The 25,324-nt window shown below is 45.4% G+C and overlaps 1 protein-coding gene across 2 annotated transcripts in view; it reads left to right on the forward strand.

Moving 5' to 3' along the window:
* The first annotated feature begins 953 nt into the window (after nucleotides 1-953).
* The window catches only part of necab2 (N-terminal EF-hand calcium binding protein 2), an 83,242-nt gene continuing 58,871 nt past the window's right edge, over nucleotides 954-25,324 (forward strand). For both annotated transcript variants that reach the window (XM_037451120.2, XM_037451121.2), the window contains exons 1-2: nucleotides 954-1,318; nucleotides 5,359-5,383. In XM_037451120.2, the coding sequence (XP_037307017.1) occupies nucleotides 992-1,318; nucleotides 5,359-5,383 (352 nt within the window). In that variant the 5' untranslated portion in view covers nucleotides 954-991. The remainder of the gene's footprint in view (nucleotides 1,319-5,358; nucleotides 5,384-25,324) is intronic.

A 25,324-nucleotide genomic window follows, 5' to 3' on the forward strand; every position in this document is an offset into this window, starting at 1 on the left:
ATTTCCCATTATTTGCCCTGTTTGGACAATCCTGGTCTCACAGTGAAAGAGGTGGATGTCGTTCTCTCCGGATGAGTCCAAAACCCTCTTGATGTCCTTCGAGGCCCCTCGAGGAGGAGGTTTGGCAGGTGGACCGCCCTCCAATACATGCAGCCTCTAATTTGTAATCGTTTCATGATGCTCCAGCTGAATGTGTTGACAAATGATTCGTTCAATTCTTGAACTCCAATGTCTGTGTCAGAAATAGTTAGAATTGCGCTGTGTGCATTTATTTGCATATAAAAATTATTTCCAACTTGTGTTCCTAAATACTGATGATGAATGATATATACACAGTATAACCTGCTGAGGACAATGCATGTCATAGTACACTCCGTCCACATGGGGGCAATCACGTCAAGTGAGTACACCAAATCTAGTGATTGAATCCATGACACATCGTAATCTTTATTCATTTTGTGTATCTTTTTCCCATCCTCGTAATCTGCATGTTAAGTGTGTCAACTTTCTACGTGAAGGTAATTTTTTCTAATCGCTCTGTCATCTGGTAGACAATAGGCACACCGCAGGCATGACTAAATGATCTGCTGAAAGGGCACGAGCTGGAAGAGACGCTCATTACCAAAGGTTAGATATGTCGACCCCCCCCCCCCACAAACCTAAACCTATAATGAGCTGAACTGACAGTTCAATAGACTCTCCTCTTATGACAAAGTGAGGCCACAGTACACACACCGAGAGGTCTCCGTGAGGTATTCCCCCTTATACTTTAGCCTGTAGACACCTAGTATCCAATATGACAAACAATAAATACCAGTTTCTGCATCAAAGTCACTGTTCTCCAACCATGATAAAATGGCAAGAAGGAACTGTGCGATGAGTGGGTGGGTTTGTGGAGTTGGGTGCTGTGATGTAACTGGGAGCTTGTTGGGGTGGCCCCCCCCCCCCCGCCCCCCATAGAGCGCAGCATGAGCGCTCCGCAGCAAAAAGGATGTGTGAGCAGGCAGCGCGCTACTGTAGGGACGGAGTCCACAAACTGCTCAACAAAGAACAAGCCAAACTTCGAGCCCAGGAAAGCCGCGAGCAGCCGAACCCCGTAGCCGGTCAGGACAGCGAGTCCGCGACGGCAGCGCAGTCCGGAAACAGCGGAGCCCAGCCCGGTGGAATCGACGGGCTCGTCCGCTGGATCGTCACCAAAATGAGCGACAACAAGAACATCTCCAGCCGCGAGTACGCCTCCAGCAAGGAGGACGTGGCCGTGGCGCAGGAGCAGTTCTTCGCCCCCGAGCCGCGGAGAGGCATCTCCGTGATTTTGGATGTGAGTATCGGGGGGCTGCGGTAAGCCTCGCGGGGTTAGGTGGCAGGGTCGTCGCGTGGCCACGAAGACGTCCAGCGAGTTGCGCCTACGGGCACCGGCGCTGCGCGCACTTACGCACGGAAACGGTCTCCCAACGTAGGATAGTGCCGACTGCCTTGGAGCTGGAGCCAATCCGTGCGCTTTCAGATCGTTCTCCTTGTCGCCCCGTCCAAAACAAACATGTGTGTTACAGTTGCTCCTTGAAACAACCCGCCACTTAAACTTGGCCCAAAGCGCGCGCTCCTTTCCCGCACCGGAACCGAAGTCAACGTTAATCCAGAACCGCGCAGCGTATCTCTGCTTTAGGTTTGTAGGTTCACCGGGAAGAAAGTCCGAAGCGCACCTCTGCGCTCAGCGAAAGGACAAAGAAGCAGCATCGCAGAGTCGTTTTTTAAATGATTTATGAAAACTTCTTACTGTGGTGTATATGTTATCGATCGCGTTGTAGCCTAACAGAAACCCGGCCGAGCTTTAGTCGACAGATAGATCTCAAAAGGTGCAGCTATCCTGTGTTAGAAGTGGACAATTACGCAGCGCCATGTCGATTGGGGTCACTTCGAATATCATGTGGTTCTTTTCTCCCACCGCCCAGCGACATCTGCTCTATGAAGATTGAACTGATTTCTCTTTTAATGCTTCTGACCACGACCGAAATTGTTTGACAAAGAAGGGCTACACGGGAAAGTCATTATTAACGAGGCCAGAGGGCCGATGCATCCTTGTACCCAAATGTGTGAGCGTGAAAAGAGGCTGCGTGTGAGAGAGGGGGGGGGGGTAACCTAGTTTTCTTCTGATACCTCCCCAGAGGCAGACGCAACATACAAAAAAGGGTTCCTTAATGTTTGAGTAGGGATCCAAAATGACCTGTTTCTGATGTGTCACACATTACTCAGTTATATCATGGCTTGCAGTTCGGTCACAGGCAGACAGGAGATGGCAGACTTATTTTTAGTTCATCAACATGCTTTGGTTAACATTAAAAATTGGATTTCAGGACAAGTTTCAATTGAAACAATTAACGGGAGATTTGGACAGGGGCGTTTTGTTATCCACTGTGTTGCATTTTAACTGAAGCATTCAGTATGACATTTAAAGCTAAACACCCACTGACACACAACGCAGGCCGCGCCTTTGTGGCATTTCCTCTCCGGCACACTTCCTGCTGTAAACGTTGAAATTGAAATTTTCTCTCTGATATTAATGACCCCAGCATTATTATCACTTGGAGAAATCTGCACCAAAGGGATTAAATGATGGCTGCAGGTGTGGGTGCGTTTGTGTGTGTGTGTGTGTGCGCGCGTGTGTGAAGGTGTGTGTGTGTCATTAGACCCTCTCCACTTGCTTGTTTCTAATCACATCCTGCTTCCTTCATCTTAAGCCCGATGCACCTTTCTTTCCATTCTTTAAGCTCCTTTCATCCGTTGCCCTCTCCCCCCTTCCCCCCTTCCCTCCTTGCCTCCTTTTCTTCTCGGGCATCACATCTCCCTCCACTCCTCAACCAGGCCAAGAAAACATCCATTCTTAATAAGGTTAGGAGATGGATGCAACAATCTCCACCCCTCTGTCACTGTTTGCTGCTTATCTCTCTCTCTCTCTCTCTCTCTCTCTCTCTCTCAGACACACACACACACACTGCCTCCTCACCGCAACATTTTCCCTCCTCCCAGCCGAGCTTGTCTCTCTCCAGCAGCTCCAGAGTTGGCTCTTTTGCTTGAGTACACCCCGGGGTGCAGCAGGAGAGCAGAACAATGCAGAGGGGCTTGTCATTTGAAAGGCAGTTAAACATTTTATTTTTGTTCTCTTGCTTCGGCCTAGTCGGACGGCTGCAGTTGCCGCCTGAAGGCACCAATAATCAATCAATAAAAGGTGTAGAGTAAAAGAATCGCTTTGCATTCTGAAGATTTTTCTGAACTACAGTCACGAGTGTTCCTTCAATTATAGAAATGTTTGCCGATTAGTTTTCTCTTCATCGTTAAGTTCCTGCCTAGCTTGATGTGAGAGTCAGAGATTGTTAAATTAAACAATAAAACACATCTAACCCTAACAAAAAAAACAACTTAAAACCAGTTATTTGCATTCAGCCAATATCATTTTGCATAACAAGTAGAAGAAGGGTTGCATGTTTTTATTTCCTGGAGACTACAATGCTCTTGGATTATAAAATCCAACCCCTGCGGTTGGGTGCAGAGTGTATATTTATTTTGGATTGATGCGACTTAAGCATTCACGAAATTGTCGATTACTTTTTTTCCCCGTCTTCCCCAGTTGGTTCACAATTGACCAAATTGCTCATTAGCATAAAACAAAAACATCAGATAAAGTGATCAATACAGGTGGGATGAAGGTTTTAAACCAACCAGAAGCTTTCCCTCAAATTTCCCCTCCTTCTCCTTTTGGAGAAGGATGTATTCATGTATTCCTCCGCCCAAGGCTGTTGGGCCGAATTGTTAGGAACGCTTTGATTGCCTCCATTAAATTGATGGACTTTGATCCTTTTACACATTACTTTTAAAAATATATATATTTTATATAATGGGAAGTTACTTAAAAACGTAATGTGGTTCTTCAGCCCAAGACCTATAACCCTCATCCTCCGACCTTTAAGTGACAGACAACTGAGGCTAAAACACAAAAAAAGTCAAAGTTGAATTGGATTGAGCATTCTCAAGGAATCAACGGTAGCTACATGATAACAACTTACCTTGAATACTTGGTTTGGAATATCATGGTTTGCGGAACCTGAAATGAATGCTTCATACTCACCTCTGTGGACCAAAAAGTTTGATAAACTTACTTTGGGAACAGTCTGTTTTTTTTCATAAGGGAACGGTCTGTTTTTTTAATAAAGGTTTTCCGACACCTTTTTTTTAAGGAAAAAGCTTTTTGCACTGTATTCTGAAAGATGACGAAAAGTCAAAAGTGAATGAAATGAAATGCCGCCCCGTGGCGCACGCATCCACGACGAGTAGTCATGACTCGGTTTGCTGATCAGCGGCTTAGCTTCTTGTCCACGCGTACATAATTTGTTTTATCTGCCAATACGCCAATAAACCCTCTCAGTCCTGTAGCTTCTGACAAGTCTTAACACGCGGTGCACTTTATCTGGCTCAGACACCCTGCATGTATTTCAGTGCGTGATTTAGTGTTTATTTAGATTTAGAGCGAGAGAACAAACTGAAAGGAAGAGCAAGGTTTTTTTTTTCGTTTAAAGAAAACAAGTGTACACACGCAATACGTCACTTCAGCTGTAATGTGAAGGAAATGTCCCGCTACATGTTGTGATGTCAATTTATGAATGTCATGATCCGCTTCAGTCTCAGCAGGCACAATGCCGAATCGATACTTAAGACATCTGAAGAATCTTCTTTCTTTCATTTTAACTTTTTTGCCGTAAATTAACGGTAACTTACTGGCCATTAAATTGTAGGATAACTGTTTTTGAGTGATAATGTAACGTTATTGCCAGCATATTAGCATTTATTTACAAAAGGGTAATCCAAACCAATACTTTTTCATTTCATTCCCTCCAAAAATTAAAGACGAGAAAATGAATTTATTACATATGTAGGAGCCATTCGTTATGTTTGTGTACAACATGGTATCAGGAGCCAATCTTAGGCTTAGTCATCTTAGTCATGACAATTGTTACAGCAATTCATTAGAGTTCGGAAGCGAGCTTTTAGTTTTCAATAACTCAGTCCTTATGCTACTGTGCTTACCAGGTAATTCAACAATGTGATACGTTAACGTTGGAAAAAACATTGAAACAACGTGCAGTAGAGCCAGCAAAATGGGTTGTAAACTATGGGTTGCCATTGACAAAGATGTGCAGTTTTCCACCCTTTGTTTAGCTATTTATGAATGAATTAAAAAACGATGCAATAAATACTACCCTTCTTTTAAGGATCTTTTTTTCTACACTCTTCCTGTTCATACGTCCTTCAGCTGTTGGCCAATACCTCCAATGACACTGATTACACTTTCTTGCGTTCTATTCACAGATATTCAGAAGAGCTGACAAGGATGGTGAGTGAACTAATTCTCTTCATATTCTGTCATTTTCATTTTTCAGGGTGTGTCTACCTTGATTGCTCAGTTATGATATGGAAAAGCCTTAAAGTGGTTTATGTCTCACTTGATATTTTGCCTCGTCTTCAGGTTTGTTTTGATGGAGATTTGTATAGAGATTTTAAAAAATCCCAAATGCTTTCCTGAAGCCATCCATACTATTCACACAGAGATGCCCCTTATGAATACAACAATTCTGGCTGCTTCCAACTCTGTTGTGATGAGTTGGCCCAGTGCTTCTTTAGCAGTCCAAATGTCTGCTTTAACAAAAGGTTTTCAGTAAAAGCCTCGTAGGACTTGGCAGGTGCTCTCTCATTTTTCATTACTGGTTTTATACCATTTGCACCTGTAGTTTTTGCTTCCAACATCCTCAAAAAGGGAATCTAACAAAACAACTTGTTTGGCAATCCTTCAGCCTCATCGGGTAGTTTTCACAGACAGGTGGTTCACTGTTTTTAAAGCCATTTGCAGAGGGTAAAACTAGTGAGCGTTCAGCGCTGTGTGTCTGCTGTGTGAGCTGCTGCATAGTGCTACATTTTGGGCGTTTTGTCTTTCAAAAGGGGAAAGTTTAGATCACTGTGTATCTCTGCCAGTGAGTAATTTGTTTATACTTTTTGGCATCGCATGAACTGCTTCTCTCTCAACACTTTCTACTCCCTTTTACATGTTGTCCTGCTCTTTCCCTCTTTCCCTCTCACTCATCCTTTCCCTCCTCTCCTCCTTTTATCCCCCATCACTGTCGTTGGCTAAAAATAATTTAACTAATGAGGAAACGGGATGAAAAGCTGCATTTTCATAGCAGCCAGATGGCCATTTGCTCTTCCATTGCTTCCACTTGTGTGTGTGTGTGTGTGTGTGTGTGTGTGTGTGCATTTTTCTTTTCTCTTTGACGCCTCTTAAGCTCTGTCTTCAAGGAAAGCATATACCGAACGTTAGTGCATGTTGATTTAATGCTGATTTTATTAAGATGTGGCAATTCTCCTGCAGGTCACTGTAATGTTGAACAAAAACTGTTTTGGTGCCATCTGTTTGTTCTATTGTCTTAAAGTATTTAACACACTGAAACAGCAACCCTCTAAAAGTTCTGTTGTTAAGGATGAAAATGTCATGTTCCATGTCCATGTTCCCTTAAACATTGTGAGTGAAAGAACCTGAAACTACTCAGCGCCAATCTTTGCGTTTAATTTAGAAATGATTTATTTTACTTTTTTTAACCGTTAGGTAACTGTTACCTGAAACTGAAATTATGTGATACATTGCATTGAAATAGTATTGAGCGATGTTCATTTCTCCCTATGTTCACCCTTCTACAGGCGTTACCTGATTTCAATCAGCCACCAAATATTCATGCATTGCCGCTTGATACAGTGCACGTAGTTTCAGTTGAGGGTATGAATCATGCTATTCTGGACCTGGATGAAAGGTTTCTGTCTACTCCACTATCTATTTAGATATTGAGATGGTTGATAATAACCTTTTGGTACCTTGATCTGCGCCATGGTTTTCGACGACTTTGCCAAAGGGAAACATTAGAGAATGGCTTTTCTCCCCTTCAAATAGGCTGAAATGCTCTCTCTCTCTCTCTCTCTCCACCCATGTCTATCGGCTTAACGTGTGCACATTGCTGATTGTACTTTGCATGCCGTGCATTAAGCTTCCCACTACGGTGGTCGTTATGTTTTGATGTTGCACAAAAAATCAACACCATAGACTAACTGTCTATGGTGTTGATTTTTTGTGAGTCTGACGGCCTACTGAGTTTGTGTCCGTTTTTCGGTCATGTGTTTTATAGTGAAAATTTTGCCTAGTTTTAAACATACGTGTAGTATGTGTATTTTAATCATGTCACGTGTTTGGTGCATGTAGCTTCCTAACTCTCGGGCTCGAATGCGAACGCGACATCTGAAACGTTTCCTAGTTGAGCTTGGGAATGACTTCCCGTCGAACTGTTTGTGTACACATTTTAAGGGCATTTTAAAAAGGCAGGAGAAGCATTGAACAAGAGAAAGCAGCAAGGAGTCAGCGAGGAACAAAGAGAGAAGAAGAAGAAACGCTGGTTATTATGAGGAAACAGTTATTTGATGTATGGAACGCAGGCGTGAAAGACAGAAGCAGTGAAGAGAAGCTGAAGAAGAAGTTATTTTTATCCTCCTCCTCTCTCCTGAGAGACTACTGGGAACTGTTTTAATGAGTGAGAGAGGGAGCATGGGGCGCTTACTGGGAGAGAATTTGTTAAGATTCAAGAAGGTGGAGGGAGGTGGGAGAGACTGACAGAACGTGAGGCAGGAGGTGGCACAGTCTAAAAAAGGGGTGGAGGCTGATGGAGAGAAAGAGATGGAGGAGCTGGGTGAACAGACAAAAAAGGAGCAAAGAAGAAGAGTGACAACTCGTCAGTTATTTGGGTTTAATTGGCCGAGTTCAGCCTCTGCATTCATAGCGCTGATTTCAGGGCTGGCCTTTCTGTCTCCAGGCTGCGGAAACGGCAAGCCAGGGTATGTGTGTGTGTGTGTGTGTGTGTGTGTGTGTGTGTGTGTGCGTGCACATTATACATTCGTCTTGACTTAAAATAAAAGTTGCATGCATCAGTTTACTTTGGGCTAATCCGTGGTGTGCTTCAGGGGGGTGGTGTAAGGCCTTTTAAACAAGGGGGGTTTGGGTTATCGATGTCTTTCTAAAGTACTGCTACTGTTAAGATGTGATATTTTGTCATGGCCTTCTAGTATTTGTATACCATACAGCTATACTCTGTGGTCATGCAAACTGAGATAACAACCCCCTTGCTACCGCCCTGGTATGCTAGTGTGTATATATCAGTATGCCTGACCTTGTATTTATATGTGCAAGTATAAGTACATGTTTAAAAGTGATTTTTACAATGGATTGAAAGACAATTCAGCGGCCAATAATTCAATGAAACAGTTGCGTCATTGGACATCACTTGTTGCTGTTGGCGCATTGTTTGCTGTTTTGCACTGAGGCACTAATATGACAAAGAGTTTTAACAAAATCTTTGCAGGGAGAATTGTTGTGAAATAATGACATTTTTTATTTGAATTGTATTGCCAAATGCCTAATGAATTAAAATTGTATTTGCATTTTAATTGCACTTGGATAAACGACCTCAAACAACATCGGATCTTGAATCCCTGGATGCAAATGCAAAATGAACTGATTTCACATTTTGTAACTCATTAATCGTGATTTCTCGCGATTAAAGTTGTAGACTAAATATTGTAGACAGCATTGTTTAAGTGTATTAAACACGGGTGAAACATGTTGAACGAGCCACTCTTCCTGTTGTCCTCGTGCACTTTGCTGAGCTCTCAACTTTCCCCGATTTGACGACTGTGTGCCAACAATCCTTTAAAAACAAATAATCTCGGCCACAATAACTTTCTTGTGTTCATACTTTTCCCTTTTTGTTTAAAAAGGTCACCAAACCTAATGTCCCCATGAGTTTGCAGTATGATAATGCAACAGCCCTTTTTTCAATGGACAAGATGCTGAATTTGAATCTTTTCAGAGAGTGAGTCGTGTGTGTGTGTGTGTGTGTGTGTGTGTGTGTGTGTGTGTGTGTGTGCGTGTGTGTGTGCGTGCCAACCATAGTTTCCTGATGACATCTTTGACTATTGACAACTTGACACTGATACAACCAGGGACAAAGGAATGTGATCTGTTTTCTCATCAGTTAGCGGGGTGGCTTTTATTTATTTATTTAGCTTCATGGCGCGTGAGTCATTAGCCATCTGCTAATTATCGTCACAGTGTTTGACATAAAGAAAGAAAGCAGACGGAGTTTAGGGAGGCTTGTTTATCCATGCTGTCGCGACTAGAAATAACTACAACCGTACAGCTAAAAAGCAAATAAGAGGGTGCAGCTGCTTCTCCTCAGTCTTGCCAAACCGCTCATCACTGTTTCAACAATGAAAGTGACTTTCGGTTATTTGGTGTCCGAATGCTCTCCTCTTCCGCCTATCGGAGCAGCCGCTGATCTGTCACGTCTTTCCTGGATCGTCTCATCCCGGTTCTCTGGTCCTTCTCTTATTCTGCCACAGGTGCAAAGCTCATGCTTGTCTGTTTTTTCTCTTGTCCGAAAGCCATTGACAAGAAATTGAGAAGAGAGATGTCAACGTGGGGGATATAGAATGAGCTGTTTATTTCCCTTGTCTTTCCTCACAGACACAACATTTACTTAACATTTACCTTTATGACAGCTAAAGACATATGTTGTAAATATGTTGACAGGAATAGGAGGAAACCATCTACATTTCTCATGATACTACAATAGCACATGATGGGATGTGTTGTCAATTTATTTTCTCTACTGTGATCATAAGACTTCTGTTCATTATAGCAGAACCCTACACAGCAAATTTCAGAGGGTTAAATTGACTCTGTGAGATTCCATTTTAACTCTAAGCTGGTGTTTATATTGCCCCAATCTTGTCAGTGTTAAATCAACACTCAACGAAGTGTTAACAATTTAACACGGAATAAGTGTCAAACTATATCTGCTCAGTGTTGAATACAACGCCATTTAGCTGATTCTTGTATCAAAAGCAACTTATGTTGCATTTTTAACATATGGAGTTTACATGTTAGCAATTCAGGGTTAGGTGTTTTGCTCAGGAACACTTTGGCATGGAACATGGGTAAGCCAGGATCCAAACCAACAACCTTGTGGTTCCTGGCGCACCCTCTACAATCCATGCACCACATTACCTGGAGTTAAGCCTGATACCAAGAAGTGTGACACTCTACAGTTACATTTCAATCCTATCAAAAAGTTAATTTAACTCTACTAAGTGTTGCAAATGAATCTAAACTTGACAATAGATAATGACTCCAGCTCTTTCGTACAATTGACTCTGTAAGAGTTGAATCTTTTTTCAAGTGTGATTTCAACTCTGCACTTTAACACTTTTGCCCAACACCGGAAAATTAACTCTAAAGGATATTGCTGTGTAACCCATCAAAAATGGTATTGTCTGTTCTGTCATTTTTGGCTGAAAGGATCTTGAACGCATCGTAATAAAAGTCAATTGAACCTCCGTTATTGTTTCTTGTGTGCGACTGTTCTGTCAACAGACGTTGCACTTTTTCTCCAGACACGGACGAAATGAAGCATCGTCATAGAAAAATATACACTACGGTGGGAAGAATGATGGTGACTTTTAGATTTTACATGGTACCAAAGTATTGTTCTCATGACCTCTGTTAGAACTGTGAAGATGAAGGAGAGCACCTAACAACCCTTAAGTAATGTACTTGGCTTGCCAGAGGAACTCCTTTTTTTCCGCACTATATTATGTAACTTCATCACTTCCAGAAGTCGGTTCATTGATGGTGTGTGTGTGTGTGTGTGTGTGTGTGTCAAAGTAGCAGGATCATAAATATAGGAGGTGAGGGGGGATGAAAAAAAACAGAAAGGAAGGAGAGAAAAGCCGACTTGAGGGAGAGAGATCAGGCAGTGCAGACAAACGGCACGAAGGCCCGTAAGGGAGCATTTACTTCATGGTTAATTCAACAGGAGCCAGCTGATCCACTGATGCGCAGGTCTTAAAAAGAGGACGAGATTAACATTTTCCTAAAACCTGTTTTTAAGGTTCACTTCTCATTGAAGTTGAACTTAAATGCATAAGTGAAGTAATATGTACTTAATTAACGCCGCAAAGAATGCCACCCTGTCAAGGATGCAACGCAACGAGGCAGGAACGTAACGGCAGCTGTATGCCAGGCTCATATGCCAGGCTCATGGCGCCCGAGATGCCCGCTCACCCTCTCGCAGCCTCCCCAACTGCTCGGCGTAACCTCTGGCACCAGAACGCCAGAGCTTTACGCCTCCCAGTCGCACCATTCAAGGCTGTAGGTTGGTGATATTTGCGTTCAAAGTGAGTTATTGCAGAGAAAGTCAGAGCTGGTGGAAAGTTTTCACTCAGCATCTCAGGTGTTGTGACAGAGTTGTGGACGGGTGGCTAGGTGTTCAGAGAAGACTTAATTAAAACGGTGTTGAAATTGTAATTGGCTTATTAGCGTTTCAGCACACTACAGAGACAAACGGGAACAAATAGAAAGTCTGTTTCTTTTCATTCCAGCTCAACCAGCTCTACAGGCGGTGGCTTTTGCCCCTCAAAGTGTGCATCTGGTGTGTGAGGCATTGAGAGGTAACCCTGAGATTAAACAAGTGTGTGGGCTCGACCTGCTCACTAGAAGGCAAACGAATGCATATGTGATGGGCTATCTAAAAGTGTATAATTTAATAACACAAACCACCAAAATCACTAGCCATATCATTCTTGGCTCACATAATAGCATCCTAGCATCATATTCCTCTTTCACTACGGATGTCCAGTGCAAATAATAATAATCAGTGCTCTTGATATGATAATGAGAATATTTTTGAGTATTTATAATCCATTATTACGTAAGTAAAAAATAAATACTTTAATATCATCACTGCTTGAAAATCTGGAAAGACTTGGATTTAATACATACATCAGGATTCTGACACAAAATCCATAATATGGGGAGGACAGAATAAATGAATTAACAATTCCTTCAACAATACCTGCAAATCCTCTACATGAGGATGAAGATGAGGAATTGATATGAATTACCCCTGAATTAGAGTTCTATGCATGTGTCCTCATTTACTTTCTTGCCCATTGATGGATGAGAAGATAAAAAAGCCTCTTTGTGTCTTTTGGGTGAGTGTGATTGGCATTTGCCAAACTGAACCAAAAATACATACCACAGAGAGCTTGTAAACGGATACTAATACAGGATGCTAATCAGTGAGCCTCTGCTCCCAATCCTTAAGCTAAACTCAACGTCAAGACTTGGCGCAAATGTCAAACTCTTCCTTTCTGCAGTATAACAAGCGGTCGGTCAACAAAAGGGGTTTTCGGTGGCAATCGCAGTGAGCGCACACGACAGCACGGTGTGTAGGAGTTACTGCAGGAGGGATGGGATGTGAAGGAAATGAGGAGTAAAAGGATTGGGTGCAGGTTCCCTGCAGAAGAAAGAGCGAGGGAGGAGACCTGAGAGGATTGTGCTCTCTTTGTTCACTTGCCTTGGTTGTCTGGATTTGGATCAAAGGCCGAGAGTTAAGACGCCCTTTGAAGACGTCTGCCTCACCTGCTGCTTCTCTTTCCTCCACTTGGTCCTTCCTCTTTTCGTTTCACTAACTCAATGTATTTGGACACCATAGAAATTGCAGAAATGAAAGTATAGAAGAAGGGGGGTGGATACGGGATGTATTTTATCTGTTGATTTTAATGATTCCAAATATCTGAACTTTGCAAGGTCGTGGCAAATTTGGCACCGCTGTTGAAGCAAAGCTGTGGGTATGTGCCACCTATACCATTCTCTCTCTCCTCTGTGCATTCCGTCTCCTCCCAACATATTCATCAAGCTTCCTGTTCCCCTGGTTCCCTCGCGGTGTATCTCCTCCCATTTCCATCCGTGTTTTTTGGAACACAGCCTAAACTCGCTCTCCTCCCGCCATTCGTTCCTATTGGCGACTGATCCTAAGCACATAAAGCTCTCACGGGCAACATCAGGACAGGATTGCTGTGGCTTCTGCGTCCTCTAAACCTGCACAAATTAGACACAAAGAAACGGTGTGAATAACAAAGCCTCCCTCAACAGTGATATCCTCCACCGACTGCGCTGCTAAGCCAACGGTACAATGGTCCTCCTGCGCTATCTGCGTGATTTTAAATGAGGCAACGTGCACATCTTCTCCTTTTTTTGTAAATGTGCCTCGTTGCAAAAACGTTCATGAAGAAATGAATTCAAGTTCAAAATGGCCTGTGTTGTAGACAAGCATAGAAAAATAAATAATATGCAGCATGTATTGTTTGTGGAGTAAACAAACCTGTGAACGCAGGAGAAAAGAAAATATTGAAATCTAACAACAAAAGATTTTTTCAGGGACATAGCCTGAAGTGCAGAGTCTGATTAGGCCAATCAGACTCTGCACTTGAGTGCCGGAAGTACGTCGGGCAATCATTGCTTTACCGATGTGACCTGTTCAACCACTCTCACACACACACACACAAAGATCTCCTTCAAACGCAGACAAAAACAAAGTGATGAGATCAGAGCATCACAGGCAGTTGACACACAGTGGCTTTTGTGCATAGCAAGAAGCAGCGAGGTGGTTCCTTATTCAAACAGATGTACAAAATACATTCTGAATGTGGCAGATGTATATTCTTTTGAATGTATTTATTTGGATTGCAGATAATGCTGTTAATTGGTAGCATGGACAATACGTTGAAAACGGAAGAGAATGAAATCTCTGTGTTTTTTTCTACTCCGCTTTTCATCCTCAAGGTATATTTTAACCATAGCTTGATGCTGCGGTAGCGGGGAGTGGAGAAAAGTAATGAAGATTGTTACATCTGACGACGCACGCGGCTATTATCTCACTATGAAATTTGCTTGCCGCTGAATTGCAGCGCTATTAGCGCTGTGAGTACCCGCCGCAGCTTTTGAAAAGTGAGGCGCCTCAGCATCAGGAAGCTGTGGGGTTACCATGGCGAACGCAGCAGCCGCAGATGATTGGCAGCACTGATGATTGTTTGCGAGGCTGCTCAGTGTTTGTTCTTCTTCGAGCTTCATATTGGGAGAGAATCTAGCAGCCGTTTGCTGATTCCTGACTTTTTCACTCTTAATGAGCTGCCAATCAAGAGAAGAATGGGGGCGGGGGTCTTCTGTTATGAGCCTGAAAGCACCAGGGGTATTTTAGACATGACATTTACAAGCCTAATAATTAACACGGTGCCCTGGCCAGGTGTGACTGCGCGTGTGTGTGTGTCTTGTGTTAGGGAAGTGGTGGTGTTCGGACCCCAAAGCAGACACGGAGGAGCAGGTAGTGACAAAGGGAGGTTTATTAGTCGGAAACGTAGTTGGCAGGCTGAAGTGGCCGGGTGCAGGCTGGCTGGAGGTTCCGCGGTGAGGCGAGGAAGACAGCCGAGCGAAAGGGCACAGGGAGATTCACGCTCTCACGGAGCACGACGGAGTACTCTGGCGCCAGTTGTAGAGCGGGCCAGATCCTTATAGTGGTGTGATTGGTGATGGAATGCAGGTGTGCCTGCAAGGGGAAAACGGGAAGGGGAGGTGGAGAGACAAGACAGTAACGCAGAACCACCCAAATCCTCACAGTACCCCCCCCTCAAGGGACACCTCCTGGCGGCCTGCCCGGTTTATCCGGAAACCGGGCGTAAAAGTCTTTGAGGATGGAGGGATCGAGGATCAAAGACCGGGAAACCCATTGTCTCTCCTCAGGCTCGTATCCCTTCCAATCCACCAGGTATTGGAACCCTCGGCCTCGCCGACGTACGTCCAAAATCCTGTTCACCGTGTAAGCCGGGTGGTCGTCAATGTTCAGGGTGGGAGGAGGGGGCTCTGCTGGAGGGCACAGAGGACTTGAGGACACTGGCTTGAGGAGGGAAACGTGGAAAGTAGGATGAATCTTCAGGGACGGGGGCAGCTTTAGTCTTACTGCGCAAGGATTAATGATCCGATCGATCTCATATGGTCCAATGAATCTGGAGGTCAATTTACGGGACTCTGTCTGAAGAGGCAGATCCCGGGAAGACAACCAAACCCTTTGCCCTGGCCGGTAATCCGGGGCCGGTGTTCGATGACGGTCGGCGATCCGTTGGTTGCAGGCAGAGGTCCGGATGAGCGCTGCCCGGGCCTCGCGCCAGACCCGCCGAGCGCGTTGAAGATGCTCCTTGACCGAAGGTACTGCCACGTCAGTCTCCTGAGAAGGGAAAAGCGGAGGCTGATACCCATTAATAACCATGAATGGGGACATACCTGTGGCGGAGCAGATCAGGGAGTTGTGAGCATATTCAATCCAGGGAAGGTGTGTGGACCAGGAAGCCGGGTGTCTTCCCGTAACGCAGCGTAGGGCTGCTCCCAGATCCTGGTTAGCCCGTTCCGTCTGACCATTTGTCTGCGGGTGGTACCCTGAGGAAAGGCTGGCAGATGCCCCCAAGGCCTGGCAGAACGCCTTCCAAGTCCTGGCGACGAACTGCGGACCCCTGTCAGAGACAATGTCAACAGGAATTCCATGAAGGCGGAACACGTGCATAACCAGAAGATTGGCGGTCTCGAGGGCGGACGGTAATTTCTCAAGAGAAATGAAATGAGCCGCCTTTGAAAAACGGTCCACAATGGTGAGGACCACTGTCTTGCCCTCGGAGGGGGGAAGGCCAGTGACAAAATCCACAGCGATGTGCGACCAAGGGCGGTGCGGGATGGGTAGGGGGCGCAGCAACCCCGCAGGAGCCTGGTGCGAAGCCTTGCTTCTGGCGCAGACCGAACAGGCTGCGACGAAGTCCCTTGTATCAGCGGCCATGGACGGCCACCAAAAGCGTTGTTGAAGGAGTCCCAGGGTCCGACGACAACCAGGATGGCAGGCGATCCGGGAAGAGTGCCCCCACTGAAGAACTGGGGACCTGACCGCCTGGGGGACAAACAGCCGATTCGGTGGACATCCTGGTGGAGCTGGCTGATCCCTCAGGGCCCCCTGGACCACACCTTCGATGTCCCATCCTGCTGCTCCCACCACACAGGCGGATGGCAAAATGGTGCTCCCGGAGGTGTCCTCCACAGGAGCAGCAAACTGGCGAGACAGTGCGTCCGGCTTAATGTTCTTCGACCCCGGTCGGAAGGTAAGTGTGAAGTTGAACCGCCCCAGGAACAACGCCCATCGAGCTTGGCGTGAGTTGAGTCTGCGGGCAGTACGGAGGTAAGACAGGTTCTTGTGATCAGACCAAACTAAGAATGGGTGAGTGGAACCTTCCAGCCAGTGTCTCCATTCCTGTAGCGCCAGCACCACCGCCAGCAGCTCCCGATTACCCACGTCATAGTTCTTCTCTGCAGGGGAGAGCTGGCGGGAGAAGAAGGCGCAGGGGTGCATCCTCTGGTCAGAGACTGTGCGTTGGGAGAGCACAGCCCCTACCCCAGAATCGGAGGCATCCACCTCTACAACAAACTGGAGAGCAGGGTTAGGATGAATCAACACAGGTGCAGAGGAGAACAAAAACTTGAGACGGGCGAATGCCCCCTCAGCTGCCGGTGACCATATAAACGGCATCTTAACCGACGTCAGCTGGGTGAGCGGTGTGGCAACTCTGCTATAGTCCCGGATAAACCTGCGGTAAAAATTGGCAAACCCGAGAAATCTCTGAAGTTGCTTTCTTGATGTCGGAGTGGGCCATTCGGCCACTGCCTTAACCTTGGCAGGGTCGGCTTTGATCTGCCCCTTCTCCACAATAAACCCCAGAAAACTAACAGAAGCCACATGAAAATCACATTTCTCCGCCTTAACATACAGTCTATTCTCCAGGAGTCTCTTCAAGACAATGTTAACATGTTGTACATGCTCCTGGAGGTCACGGGAAAAAATCAAAATATCATCCAGATAAACGAACACAAAACGATTTAACATGTCTCTTAACACATCATTTATAAGTGTTTGGAACACCGCTGGGGCATTTGTGAGGCCAAAAGGCATGACCATATATTCAAAGTGACCCAGGGGAGTGTTAAAACCTGTCTTCCACTCGTCCCCCTCCTTTATCCTCACCAAATGATATGCGTTGCGAAGGTCCAATTTGGTAAACATAGTAGCTTCGTGGAGGGGACCAAACGCGGAGTCAATGAGTGGGAGGGGGTATTTGTTCCTTACAGTAATGTCATTAAGGCCCCTAAAATCGATGCAGGGGCGAAGAGACTTGTCTTTCTTCTCCACAAAAAAAAATCCTGCCCCCAAAGGAGAAGAGGAGGGGCGAATGAGTCCAGTGGCCAAAGAGTCAGTGATGTATTTCTCCATGGCCTCTCTTTCAGGCTTGGACAAGTTGTACAGTTTACTGGATGGGTAGGGGGAGCCAGGGATCAAGTCAATGCCGCAGTCATACGGTCTGTGGGGTGGAAGGGATAGCGCTCTATCCTTACTGAATACCTCCCGGAGGTGGTGATAAACAGACGGGACGGGACTTAGATCCACTGGTTTAGGAGGAGATGGAGTGGTGGCTAACGTGGAGGGAATGGCAGAATGTAAGCAGTGTGAGTGACAGAATAAACTCCAATTAGTGACTGAGACGGTAGCCCAGTCTATGTGAGGATTATGCAGCTTTAACCAGGGGAGACCTAACACAACTGGGGCATTTGGAGAAGGGATCAAAAAAAATGACATAGCCTCATGGTGGTTACCGGAAAGTTGCAAAGAAACGGAAATGGTGCGGTGAGTGACATGGGCGAGGATCCTACCATCCAGTGCAAACACCTTCCTAGGGTGGGGAAGGAGCTGAGAGGGGATTCCTGACTGGGCAGCAAAATCAGAGTCCATGAAACTATCGTCCGCCCCAGAGTCAACTAAAATAGAAATAGGCAGGGAGGCCTGAGCCCAAGATATAGTACCCTTAAGGATCAGGCGGGGAGGAGAAGAAACAACCGCTGAGTGGCTCACCAACGCTCCTCCCGTGGTTGATGAGCCTCCCCTTTTGGTAGAGAAGGGCAGTGTGTCAGCAGGTGTCCGTCCTGCCCGCAGTAGACACAAAGTCCGCTGAGGCGCCGCCGTTGGCGTTCTCTAGGTGTGAGTCTCGTCCTCCCCAGCTGCATGGGTTCCTCCGTGTTTGTGGGGGGAGGGTCGATCCGCGGCAGAATCCTGCTGGAGCCTGGCTGAGGCAACGGAGAGGGCGCAAACCCCTGAGAAACGGGGTACATTGTCCGAGTCACGGGGGGGGGCGTGGCCAAGCCTCCCGGATCTCTCCCTGCGCCGCTCGTGAAGGCGATTATCTAAGCGTATTGATAAAGAAATAAGATCGTCCAGCGAGGAGGTCTCATCACGAGCGGCTAATTCATCCCTCACCTCATCTCTGAGTCCCCTGATAAAAACCCCCCTGAAGTGCTTTCTCGTCCCACCCGCTCTCTATAGCGAGGATACGGAAGTCTACCGAGTGCGCTGCCACGGAGTTATTCCCCTGGCGAAGAGACAGGAGCCGGCTGCTGGCCTCCCTGCTGCGCAGCGGGTGGTCAAAAGTCTTAAGGAACTCCTCAGTGAAGGAGGAAAAAGAAAAACACGCTGGAGAACTGCTATGAGCGATGGCAACAGCCCAAGCCGCGGCTTTCTCCGACAGGAGACTCATGCAAAAGGCGATCCGCGACTTGTCCGTGGAGTAGGTGAACGGCTGCTGATCGAAAACAAGATTACACTGATAAATAAATTCTCTGCCGGAACCTGACTGTCCCGAAAACCTGGCGGGCGTGGGGATGAATGGCTCCCGCGGCTGGATGGGGAGAGCGCCCGAGGACGCAGCAGGTGGAGGTGTTGTAGCGGGATCCGGAGCCGGAGCGGGAGCTGGGACTGCAAGCGTGGTGAGGTGAGTCGTCAGCTGTTCCATGCGGGCCCCGATCTGCGCCACGTTGGAGGTGAGGGTTTGGAGGGTTTCCATCACCTCGTGTAGAGCCTTCTCATGGATTCCCACACGGGTTCCTTGGGACGAGAGGGCCTGTCGGAATTTCTCCGCGTCTGCGGGGTCCATCTTCTTGGCCAGAGTATTCTGTTAGGGAAGTGGTGGTGTTCGGACCCCAAAGCAGACACGGAGGAGCAGGTAGTGACAAAGGGAGGTTTATTAGTCGGAAACGTAGTTGGCAGGCTGAAGTGGCCGGGTGCAGGCTGGCTGGAGGTTCCGCGGTGAGGCGAGGAAGACAGCCGAGCGAAAGGGCACAGGGAGATTCACGCTCTCACGGAGCACGACGGAGTACTCTGGCGCCGGTTGTAGAGCGGGCCAGATCCTTATAGTGGTGTGATTGGTGATGGAATGCAGGTGTGCCTGCAAGGGGAAAACGGGAAGGGGAGGTGGAGAGACAAGACAGTAACGCAGAACCACCCAAATCCTCACATCTTGTGCCTAATCACTTCCACATCACAACCACATCATTTCCAAACTTTTAGAAACACATCTGTGCTTTTTTTTGAGACTAGTAAACGTCCTTAACTGCTCATCGCTGTGACTACACATCTTACAATGCACATACACTTCGATCATATTTACCAGCCAACTTATGATTGAGCCTGTAGCGATAATTCATCCAAACACAGCCGAGGAGGGCTGCACGTGAAGGAGGAAATGAGATGATCTGAGTAGTTCACCTCTGCTCAGATCAATGCAACAGTAGCCCTAGTTACCACCCTGTTGCCCCTGGTTACACTATCCATCTGTGTTCCCCCCCATGAGGCCTTATGGGCCGCTGTTGCCATGACACCAAAGTTACCCCCCCCCAACCCCAAAATAAATTCCTCCAAGACTAGCACACTTTGTTGAAGACTTTTTTTTTCTCACAAACTGAGGGCAGATGTTGGTCTTCATTACGTTATCTGCTTTCAGGTATTTCCCACTCGATGTGTTCTTTTAGATTTCCAGCTAGGTTTAATCTGAAGCACTATATCAACGTCGCTTATGGACTATTTTGATAATTCAGGAACATTTTCTTGTTCAGGCATGGTAGCAGCATGTATTAACTGTATCAGATGAAAACTGCTCCCATATCATCGACACACTTCACTGATTTACTGTCGAGTTAGATTTTCGATTCACATCGCAGCTGGCACCGAGTCACAACATCTGTTACACGCCCGCGTCACATCGCAGAGAGAGAGGTTTTCAAAAATTCTAATTGTAGCTCGGCTCAGCTGTTTTGCGGCGTCGCCTCTCAGCGAGAACGACCTGGGTTTAAATCACCGATCGGGTCCTCTCTGTATGCAGCCGGCATGTGTTTACTCAGGGTTTGTTTTTTCATCACAGAGATGTCAAATTTTCAATGAGCTTTTCTCCCCCCATTGTTTGAAAAATGAGAAGCAACCCATTGTGCCCTGTGAAAAAACCAATGCATTTTGGGTTATCATCCGGTCCCCGGTGACCCTGAACGGTAATAGGCACATGAGGAAAGGTGACACATTTAAATTTCTCACATTGTTTATACGCTGTTCTTGTGCTCCCTCCAACCACGGATGAGATGCTACAGATCAGCATGTCAGCCTTTTTTCTTCTGCCAGGATGAGCGGACGAAGAACAGCTAATGGCCACAAATTGTATTTTCAAATGACCAACCCGGGCCGCGCTTATAAGAGAATAGAGAATATTAGCTGTCAAAATAAAGGATTGTACATCTGAATGAGCTTGAAGCGTATCCACGCTCTTGGGAGTGTGTTTGCACGGTGAGAGAAAATGAATAATGGAAAGAGAGAGAAATTTAAACATTTTCCCGATGGAAATTAAAAGGATTTTTTATATTAGAAGATCCTGTGTAAGGAAGGAGGGAGTGTATATTTGCACAGGGAAGAAAGTTGGAGGGAGGGAAGAAAGGCTTTGGGAGGCCCACAGACTTCATCCATCCATTTGTCCCTCACATTGAGTCGAGTCTCTCACTTTTAGCATTTCTTTTATTTCTTCCTGTCCAACGTTTTTGACACCTCTATTAATCATCACGCGCCGCATGCTATGACAACAGGCACTGAGCATGTGAACCGCTCTGTGAACCAAGGGCCTTTCCGAGCCTCAAACATCTGGTTGGATTTTGCTGAAATGTCAGCGTGAGCGACAAGCGGCAGCTGGTAATGAGAAGCGCGGTGGGTGCCAATGTCTTGGGCTTTGGGCTCTACTTGGATTGACTCAGCAGGTGATTAATGCCTTTGCTCACAATAACATCCTAACCTACGTGGCAGTGAGATACTTTATTGATGTATATTTATTACATTTTGATCCCTAAGTATAATCTCTCCAGGGCTTTTGAGAAAACTGTCAAGCAATGAAGTGAAAAGAGCTGAAAATATGAGACTTCTTTCATGAAACCGTCATGCTGCAAGTAATGATGAACTTTTTCTGCGTAACAACAGACAATGCAGTTATACACAATTCATCCCCGAAGCCAGCTAAACAGAAAGAAAATATATGTTTCTTATATTCTAATAAAAATTTATTTTTTGTGCGTAAAAAACAAACAGTAAAACATAACAATATAGGGGAGAGGGAAACATGTGAATCCTTTGTCGTCACAGGCAAGAACCCATTTTCCCATCTCCTGGCGTACAAAGCGCTAGCTTTAAAATGATACTATAAAGTTAGAGCTGATTGGCAGAGCCACTGGGCCACCGCTGCTGTTGAGCACAAAGAGGGCCGGCAATGATGGCGCACTGGCGCTCCATTATCTGCCATTAACAACCAACACGCTCCAAAGGCAGGTACCTGAATGCATCATCCTCACAACCCCGACACGCTGCTATTATCTGCCATCAACTAGGATCCCTCATCATTAGGATAGGGACACACACACACAGATATACACATCTTCTCGGCGCCCATTGTGTTGTGCGTGGCCTCACTGCTCTAATAATAACATTATCATGTTCAGCCAGCAGATTGATGATGATTACGTATCATTCTACTCTCCGGTGAGACAGAAAATTGATCCGTGTGAATGATGATCATCCACTGTGGCTCGTCTCTTCGTGCAGACAGACAGACGTGGTAGTGTTTACCCCAGGGAGCCATCCGTCTCTGAGGAGACGCAGGGAGCATCATCTCCTCCTCATTAAGAAGAGTCATGAACCACTTCTATGTGGGGTTTTTTACAAATTGGGGGGGCGGCGATGCAACTTTGGATTTCACACATGCTTCATATTCATGTTTACCTACATATTTCAACCAACGTTCACCCTGTTGGACGTGACAGATGTCAGCGGCGGCTGTGAATAAAGCTCTTTAAATCCTCGTTTCGGGAAAAAACTAAAATGATCCCAAAGATGATAGACAAGCACCTTGGAACAGAGAAACTCTAAAGGTGTGTTATTGAGCTCTTGTTAGCGACCCAAAATGTGTCAACAGCATATTTTCTGCACTGTAGACCTTCTTCGCAGCTTTTATATTTTTATAGGTTTCGTTTTGGTAAAATATTGACATTTTAAGAAACTTGAAGTCTTTTTATGGACAATCCTATCAATCCTAATTAAAAGAAAATGCATTGATTTTATTTGACTTCATAAACAGGAACCTTTTTTATGCACGAACCAGCTAGATTCCCATGATCCTTTTCAAGCGGTTGAATTGACATTCTTGTCAATGCATTGTTCTTTCAGCAGACAGTTCTAAAGGCTTCGGTCCTTCTGCGTCTGTCTCTCCCTCAGTTTGCCGCTCTCTCTACATTGAACACCAATTGTCAGTAAAAGATCACTGATTCATTTCAGCTTGGGACCTTTGAAACTAAAATGTACATGTGTTCACTTGTAGGTAGATGTTGTAGATACAACTGCTTTTGTGTGTGTGTTTTTTTTTTAGACTTTTTGACTTCAAATAATGTGTTGGCTCCTTTTACTGTAATAAAGTCCACGAGCCAGTTTAAGTAATGGAATCATCTATTTTACAAATCAACACGGGCCAAGGCCAAGCCATTAAACTTTTTTTTAAACCAGACACCAATTCAAAATGAGTCCTTTTCTGTCAGGCACAGTAAACTAGGGTCCTATAATGATGCATATGCAATGACCATTTTTTGTTTTTTGTTAGTGCCCCAAATAAGTCAAGGTTGGTAATATGTGGTTGGTAATCTGTGCCATCGGGGGTTGAAATAAAAAGGTGATTGAATTTCTAGCACTGAATATTTATGCATTGAAATTATGTACCTGAATGTTTTTCAACATTAAAACACCGCAAAAAAAATATGGTAAGGTCCACTTTTTTGACTTAAGGTCATTTTTGTGGCCAACAGCACATCCAGCTTAGACTGAAATAATGAGGGCATTTGCAAATGGAAAGGTAGTGCAAAATACTGGCAGCAAAGAAGATCTTGGGTAGATCATAACAACAATAAAGAGGAAAAAATGTAAATCATACCCTTTGAACTAAAAACGCATTCTGGTTTAGTTTTAAATGAAAAAATGATATAGTGTTGACTGTACTCAGTTGTAAAGGTTTTGGTATCCCTTCATTTGTCGGTGTTAACCAGAAATACCTAGCAGCTCAGTGCGTCACTGTGGACGAGCACCGGTTTGTACTGGCCGTGGAATCAGACGGCAAAGACACCAGTCCTTGCTCAAGGACACTTCAGCTGAGTCCTCAAGACGGTCCTCTCAAAGTAGAATAAGTTGATTAGTTTAAAAGTCTTTTTCTCTGTACAATGCTCCTTGAGGGGGTACTTAGTGAACTGCCAATCCTTATGTGTGTGTGTGTGTGTGTGTGTGTGTGTGTGTGTGTGTGTGTGTGTGTGTGTGTGTGTGTGTGTGTGTGTGTGTGTGTGTGTGTGTGTGTGTGTTCCAGGTGGGCTGGAGTGATGGATAGTGAGAAATGACTAGAACTGACAGCTCAGTGAGAATCACTCCTGTTCCTCATATATCAGATGAACTAGCTCACTGGCAGCTAAACACACACACACAGACACACGCTTTTGCCTCCCTATCGGCTGCTTCGACGAATTATTAGAAAGATAATTTCAACAAAGAGGGAATTACAAGCTTGTAGAACCAATCTTTTTCTCTCATTGACAAAGCAGGTGATTGTGATTGTGGAGATAGTAGATAGAGGGACAGAAAAGGACCAGAAATACTTGAAAAATATTAGAAGTTGTTATGATAGCAGAAGAGGAAGAGAACTAAGTTGGAGAGAAATGACTGAGAGAATAGGGGGAAACCAAGAAACAGAAAATGTGTGTGTGTGTGTGTGTGTGTGTGTGCTAATGGTGTAAACGGGGAGAACGAGATGGCATAATGCTGAGCCAAAAAGGAGGGTCATTTCTCCTCTTCTTGTTGCTATAACAACCCATCATGTAAGCACCCCAAAATTAATGATAAACAGCAAAACGAATGCTGAGAAGGGACTGGAGAGGGAGAAGCAAGAGCAAATGACTTCTTTAGAAATAAAGATGATTGTTATATGTATGTGTGTGTGTGTGTGTGTGTGTGTCAGACATGTAGGCAAGGCGATGTTTTTCTTCCTCTTCAGAGCGGTGTGCGGGATGTGGAGCCCAGCAGGAAGAAGGAAGCGCTAATTGCTTCTCATCAGCCTGCACTGAGAAAAGATAAAGCAGTTAGCGCAGTTGGTCCACCGCTCTGACCGTACCCTCACTCTGACTCTCTTCCTTTCTCTTTCACACACACACACACACACACTGACAACAAGCAGTCAAGTTCTCTATTAGTGAATATCTTGTGTTAATCCTGACGTCTCGACACAAGTGTGTTCACCCTGCAACCCTTTCCGTACCGTCCTGATGGTCCAGAAGACTTGACCTCCCTCTGCGCTTGTCGAACAGAGGCGCCACTCGCTGGTGTAGGGATGCTGGCATTATTCCCGGAGCAGGGATTAGTCTCTCCTCACAGCAAAGGGAGGGGGTTTGGACGAAATTGAGATCAAAGTAGCTGCTGCGAGGCGTGCAAAACCAGAAAATGGCGTTATCACATGGAGTGCCCTCTTACACGCCTCTGGATGTATGTAAATTGTATGTGATCACGTGATTGCCTCAAATAGTTCACTGATAAAAACACAATTTGCATGTCGTAGGAATATACAAATAAAGACAATTAAATGACACGCTTCGTCATTTCGGAAATTTAAGCAGCACACAGCGCCAGTTTCACTGCAACGAGGATAAACTACGCCTTGGACAGGAACAGAGATGTTTATGATAGTGTGAGCGCGTTGCGATCGACCCATTGAAGACGCAGCTGAGCCCAATGTGAATAATATAATGAGTCAGCAAGAAAGACTAGACCCTCAAAACACAAACAAACTCCAAACAGAAGAAGAAAACCCGAGCAGCAGCACGGTGCCACATCGATGGACAAGCGGCTTCACACTTTGTGTTTAATAGCCTTTTTGTCTAGCA

This window comes from Pungitius pungitius, chromosome 6, assembly GCF_949316345.1.
Source record: "Pungitius pungitius chromosome 6, fPunPun2.1, whole genome shotgun sequence".
NCBI classification, from domain to species: Eukaryota; Metazoa; Chordata; class Actinopteri; order Perciformes; family Gasterosteidae; genus Pungitius; species Pungitius pungitius.